Source organism: Aplysia californica, unplaced genomic scaffold (assembly GCF_000002075.1).
Source record: "Aplysia californica isolate F4 #8 unplaced genomic scaffold, AplCal3.0 scaffold00252, whole genome shotgun sequence".
NCBI lineage: Eukaryota > Metazoa > Mollusca > Gastropoda > Aplysiida > Aplysiidae > Aplysia > Aplysia californica.
The window spans coordinates 379,123-385,886 of NW_004797522.1; the positions used below are offsets into that span (position 1 = coordinate 379,123).

Below are 6,764 nucleotides of genomic sequence, written 5' to 3' on the forward strand. Positions count from 1 at the left end.
CCTCCTCCTCCTCCTCCTCCTTCTTCTATCCCGTGGTTGGGGCAACTGCGGGGGCACCGCTGCATCTGACAACCAGCTGTCGCCATTTCTCTTTGTCCTCTGCTTTCCTCAGATTGTCGCCCATCGTCTTTCCTGTCCATTCTGTGTAATGTTGTCTTCCCATCTTCTTCTCTGTCTTCCTCTCGTTCTCTTTCAATAAAACTGTACATGCCCCAAAAGTGACGAGCGCCTGATTCCAGCGTGTTGTGACACGAGTAGAGTTATTTCCTCAACTGACACCGCTTGGCGGAATGGGTGTAGCCTGGACGAGGTCCCAGCGTGGAGCAAATACATCGAGCGCACGGTTTGGGCCCATTTAAGGATGTATCACGACATGGAAGGTCAGTGCCCATGCACTCGCCCGATTTGTAGCCAAGTATAACGCAGAAAGTGTCACAGTAAGCCAAATCACCCTTGTTATATGGATCCAAGCTGTATGCCACAGAGGTTAGCCAAGCCAAACGAAGAAGAAAAAAAAGAATAAGACTTTAAAATCATCAAAGAGTAAAAGCACTATTATACTATTTTTGTAAGTGCCGAATACTAAAGACATAACACTGGAGATGCTTTAAGGTTTCGTAGGAGTTTTACGGCTCTTGCAACACTGTAAGAAGACCATGATTTAAGTGCCAAAGATTACAGCAGATGTTACAAGTGAGTAACAAACACAAACAAACAAGAAGGAGAGAAAAGGACAACAGACGTTTGATAGGAAAGAAAGGCAAACCTCACTATGGCACACAAGGGCCCCGTTTCCTTATAATCAGTATCTGCCTGTGTGTAGTGAGTAAGCAACACGACGTAGTGGGGGTTCTCGCGATCTCGAGGTTATGGTCTTCGCCTTTCATTCCATAGGTTCGGGTTTAAAACTTGACAGTGACGGAAAATTTTCGTTTAAAAATGTTTTTCTTTTTTTCTTCCTTTCCTGCTCTCTTGCCATGTTCTATCGTCTGGATTCGTCTACACTTTTTGCTCCCACCCCCCCCCCCCCTTTTTGCCCCGCACCTCTGGGCTCCTTACTCTTTCTTCAGTCTTTTTACTACTACTCTTTGCCTCCTCTTGCTATCTTTCAGCCACACCCCTAATCTTAAGTTAGGTAAGATCTAACACCTAGCCTTCTCAACAACAACAACAACAACAGCAACAACAACAACAACAACAACAGCAACAACAATAACAATAACAACAATAACAACAACAACAACAACAACAATAAAAGACCAATAGCAAAAATAGGAACAACAACTAAGAAAAAAAGCCCATAATATAAAAAATACCCCCCCCTCCCCAAACCCCAAAGCCAAAAACAAACAAACAAACAAACAAACAGACAAACAAACAAAAACAAACCAACCCCAAAACAACAAAAAGCTGATAATTTTTTAAATTTTTTTTTTTTTTTGGGGGGGGGGGGGATAAAAAGAAAGCCCAAAACGAAAACGAAACAAAACATTAAAAACAAACACCCCCTCCCCCCATAAAAAAGAAATAAAAACAAAACAACAACAACAACAACAACAAAAGACCCTTAAAAAAACTTTTTTAAAAACAACAGTGTAGCAGTGCTTACTTCATGCAGATATAGTCGGAGTCCACACAGTTCAATAGGAACATTTGCTCGCCTTCCTGAAATAGAAAATTGCGTAGTTGCAGCACAGACGGAGAAAACTGAAATTGGGATAATAACAAGACTATATGACTCTTTGGCAACCACAACAACAACAACAGCAACAACAAAAAACAACAACAACAACAACAACAACAACAACTACTACTACTACTACTACTACTACTACTACTACTACTACTACTACTACTACATTATGCCACTAGTAATGATGGTAGAAATAATTACAACGATAATGGTGATGATGTTGATAATATGATATGAATGACGTTGATAAAAATAGTTCTAATGATAATGGTGATGAAGATAATAGTAATAATAATAATAATAATAGTAATAGTAATAATAATGACAACAGCAGCAGCTTCAGAAAAAATGATGAGATGGACTTGATGATCACTTGTTGAAATAAAAAACATAATTAATTTTATTAAAATCATTTGCTGCGCATCGCCCAAACAGTATGTCCAGATTTAGCACCCCTGACCACAGCAAGGTGCTCGTATAGGCCCTCTGGAATCAGGAATGTGACTGAGAAGCTGCAAGAAGCTTCAGCTGTAACTGTAGCACACCCTCAAGGCTTGCTAAGCGGAAAATAACCACTATCGTTCTTGTTGAGATGAGAGAATATAAAGCAGCCAACCAAGGGTAACTACCCACCAATAAGACGGGCGTAATGTTCTGTCTCATTTGCAGAACCGATGCCAAACAGCATGTGCAACAGCGGCAGCAGGGGCTCGTGGAAGATGGGGTGTTGTGTATCCAAACACCATTGCCAATCAAGGCCAATTTAAGAAAATATTGTGAACGTTTAAGATAAACCGGATATTAATCTAGGTGTTGCATTTTAAAATGTTGTCAGTATATAATTATTTGAGTCCGATATTAAACAACGCTCTTTGGGCGGGCGCACAGGATCCATACAATGAGTGATTTACGGTATCCCACCTACAATTAATTGCTCATTTTGAGACAATCATGAATTAATATATTAAATAATTAACCCAGTTTTAACCTTCTTCGTACTCTATGAAGACCTAGGCTTTGCATCAGTAGAAGGAGAGTGTAGACAACATGACATAAAAGCAATCAATTTTGTAAGTATGAAATTGTCCTTTTTCTTTACAAACGCAATTACTCACTTTATCTCCCTCCACCCTTCCCCCATCCCACACTGGAAAAACAAACAATACCTCATATTATATCTCTCTGTTCATTTGAAGCCCACATTTAATTTCATAAGTTTCCCACAATCGGTCAACAGATGCGCGGTATTGTGTATGTTATATGATTAAACAACAGCAAACAAAAAGGAAAACTTAAAATAGAACTGAACTGAGCTTCAAACTCTATGAAGACCTAGGCGTTGCGAGGGACGCGCAGCCAGACAACGCTTTTTCTAATCCTCTCAAAAATGGCGACAAAGCGAGCCAAGTGGGCCCATACAGCCATAGTGAGTTTACGTAGGTGACGTCACAGCTGCGACCTCTAGTACTATTATAACCTCTTTGAGCATTTACCCAGAAGTCAGCAGGTTAAGTTTCCCATCTGACTGGAAATCACGCATGATCTGGGCTTCGGCGTTTTGATTAGCATCGAGGCTATTCAACACGAAGCGTTTTTTTTAATGGGGCTAATCGCAACGCAGCGTTTCAAATAGGCACTTCGTATAATAATAGGCCTAATAAAAGGGATATTTATATCGCAAAAATCCGTGTTGCAATCATTGTTCTATGCGCTTTACATAATACTCAAGAAAAACATGCTTACACACATATATGGACATAATAATAGATGTATATGCAGTTCTACATTCACTAAAGAATCACAGAGTAAATCATTCACGCAAAATATTTCATACACTCTTTCTTACTAATAAGGGAAAAATTGAGACTCATGTCAATGTCAAAAGCGCTTTAATTACCAATAAAACAAATTATAGTGGATTTCCGATAAAGTCAACACATCTAGCCCCCAAAAAGTGTAATATTACATTGGTTAAAGACAACCCCCCCCCCCTTTCTTACACGTTTGTTCTTTACTTACTTTACTTTATTCGTCCTCTTACACCTCTACGGTGTCAAGGGGAGAAATAGTTTCCTGTCTCCAGCAAGTTTAATGGCCTGGCTGGATGGGATATTGAATGTTCTCATGGTATCGTTCACACCCTCGATCCAGGTCTTTCTTGGCCTTCCTCTTGCTTTGTACCCTGATACGTTCCTGTAGTAGGCTTTACTGGCAAGCTGGCTAGTTACCATACGTGTGAGATGTCCAAACCACCTGATTGTTTGCCTTCGGTTGTGGTGGAGGGCAGGTGTTGTTCCCACCATTTCTCTGATCTTGTTGTTTCTGACCATGTCCCGTCTGGTTTTGTTGACGGCTCTCCTTAGACATCTCATTTCGCAGGTGGTTATCTTACGTTCCAGACTTTTGGTCAGGGTCCATGTCTGGCACTGGTAGGTCAAGGTGGGGATGAAGATAGAGTTAATGAGCTTGGATTTGGTCTCCATGGGGATGTTAGGATGTTTGAGGAGTGGGGCAAGCTGGTAGCTGACGCTGTTAGCCTTTTGTACTTTCGTCTCAATTTCTCTGTTGAGACGACCGCCTTCCGAAAAGATGCTACTAAGATACTTGAATTCGCAGACTTGTTTCAGCGGATTTCCGTCGATGGTGATGTTAAGGTTGCCAGGTGTACTGCTGACTTTCATCGTCTCTGTTTTGCTTTTACTGAACTTCATATTGAGCTTTTTACATTGTGTATTCAGCCTGTCTGTGTGCTCTTGAAGTTGCTCTTCTTTCCCATACGCCAGGCTTTGATCGTCCGCAAACAGCATCTCATTCAGGTCTATCGGTTTGGGGTTTGCTCTTTTGTAATGTTGTATTATAAACAGTAGCGGTGATAATACACACCCTTGTCTCACTCCAGATGACACTTTTGTTACAGGAGCTAAAGACACCCCCCCCCCCTTTCTTTCAGGCGTAAAATTACGGACTGTGGGGCCGGCAAGAGCGGGGTCGTCGCGTAAACGTAGCGTTTGCGACTAGGACGCATAAAAAAAAATGCCGTGAGTGCACTACGAGCTGCACTAAAATTGAAGGCGTCAGTCGACAAATTGCTGCTAGATCTAGGTCCGGCGTATGCAGTGTTTAGTTTGTTTGGTCATAATTTTAATTACAACGTCGTGCGAAATGGACACGGAATGATTGATTCATGCGGTTGAAAAAAGAAAATGCTGTAATGTCAAGGCTGATGAAAACTGCAGCAATTGAAATTTACTATAAATGCTCAGTGGAAAAAAGTTGGCTTCCTAGTATTTCATTTATTAGGGGATGGTTATCTCCATAATATATACCTTTTGTCTTTGATTTATTCTATGCACCCAATATCGACATCGGGCTCGTCACCGTTTGTGCAACCATGATAACATCAACCTTTAAAAAATACCATTTTCGCCCACTGAGCTAGATCTGCTAACGAGTTTACATGACCGAAAGACGCTCCCACTCCGTTAGCACCAGGCATCTTTGGAGCGTCGCGTAATCAGATCATCAAAAAGATGCGCCGAAAAATCCAGCAAGGCGTGTCCACTCTGTCTGTACCCTTAGTTTAAGATAAGCTAAGATAAGATAAGATGAATAAGATAAGATAAGATAAGATAATATTTTATTGTTCCAGAGGGAAATTTTTCTCCTGCCTGCACAGGACCGTGAAAACACACACACACAGGCATTCATTAAAAAATAAAATATATTACTATTTTACTCTCTTTAAAATTCAATGTGAAAGGAAGAGTAAAGCTGAGAAATAAATGTACAAATCACATCAGAATCACCCTTCAATCACATGCAGGAATTCAATTACAAGCTATTTAGAGTTCTATAGATACATACTTGAAAAAGCAATAAACATTGATGTTTATTCTGCCAGCAGCCTTATAATACAATATAATATAGATGGCAGGAAACCTTTTTTTGTATCTTTGTTTGTTGTTGTTGTTTTAGGTACATAGCTGCCGCTGGGTGATCTTACAATTTGTATGAATGGTCGTTTGGTTTTATTAAGAGTTTTACGGCGCTCGCAACGCATGTATCGGTGGTTCATAATATAAGGTTCAAAGTTAGGTCTTACTAGAGAGAAACTATGCAAACAAAAGAAGGAGGAAAATTCGCGTACAATGCCCCTTCCAAGAACGCTACGTCGGAACCCTGATCGGATTCGAACTCACGACCTGACGGTTGTAAGTTCGAGAGCCTAGCTACTTTAAGCCACGGACTCCACACGATAACTGGTCACTTTTAAGAACCAGGACGCTATCCCGCAAAATGTTGTTTTGAGAAAATCGAAGATAAAGTTTTTCAGCCCTTATTCAGTTTCTTTAAAAGACAAGGAGAGTTTTTTCTACAACCAGACAAATGTACTCACCAATGAAACCAAACTTCTCCTATAGGTTAGGCAATGCCCACTTTTGGTGTAGGTCAAGAATTCTGGAAAACCCCGAAATCTGGGCTGGCACGCTTGTCATTAAAAGCGACCAATTTACATTGATAATAATATTAACGATAGATTAATAATGATAATAAAAACGATAGCAGATGTTTGATAGTGCCTCATCCTGTAGTGGACGGACAACTCCTTGAAAGAACGTAATAATAATATTATTATACTCACTCTACGTGAGAATCCTGGAATCACAGCATTATTTTTCTCCAGAACACGGAACCATGACGTAATATTTCTTATATCTGACGAATCAGCATCAACATTGCTTCTTGCGCTCAAATCAAAAGCAATCAGTAGAGCCACGGAAAGTACCGATCGTATCATGGTTTCTTCACAAATAAATTGTCATACGCACAAGTCTTTGAAATCAGTTCAGTGTGTCTGCCGACAGAGCGAAAAATTGTCAAGAAAGAGGAAACGAACGCTGCATGTAGTAAGCTGGCAGAAGTTCATGAATGAAATGCCGGCAGCTTCGAATGCATATTTAACAGTTATGAAAGAGGGTTCTCCACTCTCAGTCAGCATCAATCCCTTGACGCACCCATCCACCCCCCCTTCTCTCTCTCTCTCTCTCTCTCTCTCTCTCTCTCTCTCTCT

General features: G+C 40.6%; 1 protein-coding gene across 1 annotated transcript; it reads right to left on the reverse strand.

Annotated features, from left to right (window-relative positions):
* Nucleotides 1-107: 107 nt before the first annotated feature.
* Nucleotides 108-6,668, reverse strand: LOC101861048. The gene is made up of 3 exons (XM_005100576.3): nucleotides 6,336-6,668; nucleotides 1,610-1,665; nucleotides 108-471 (listed from the first exon to the last, which is right to left on the reverse strand). Exons 1-3 carry the CDS (start codon nucleotides 6,489-6,491, stop codon nucleotides 261-263), a joined length of 423 nt encoding a protein of 140 aa, XP_005100633.1. The 5' UTR covers nucleotides 6,492-6,668; the 3' UTR covers nucleotides 108-260.
* Nucleotides 6,669-6,764: the final 96 nt, after the last annotated feature.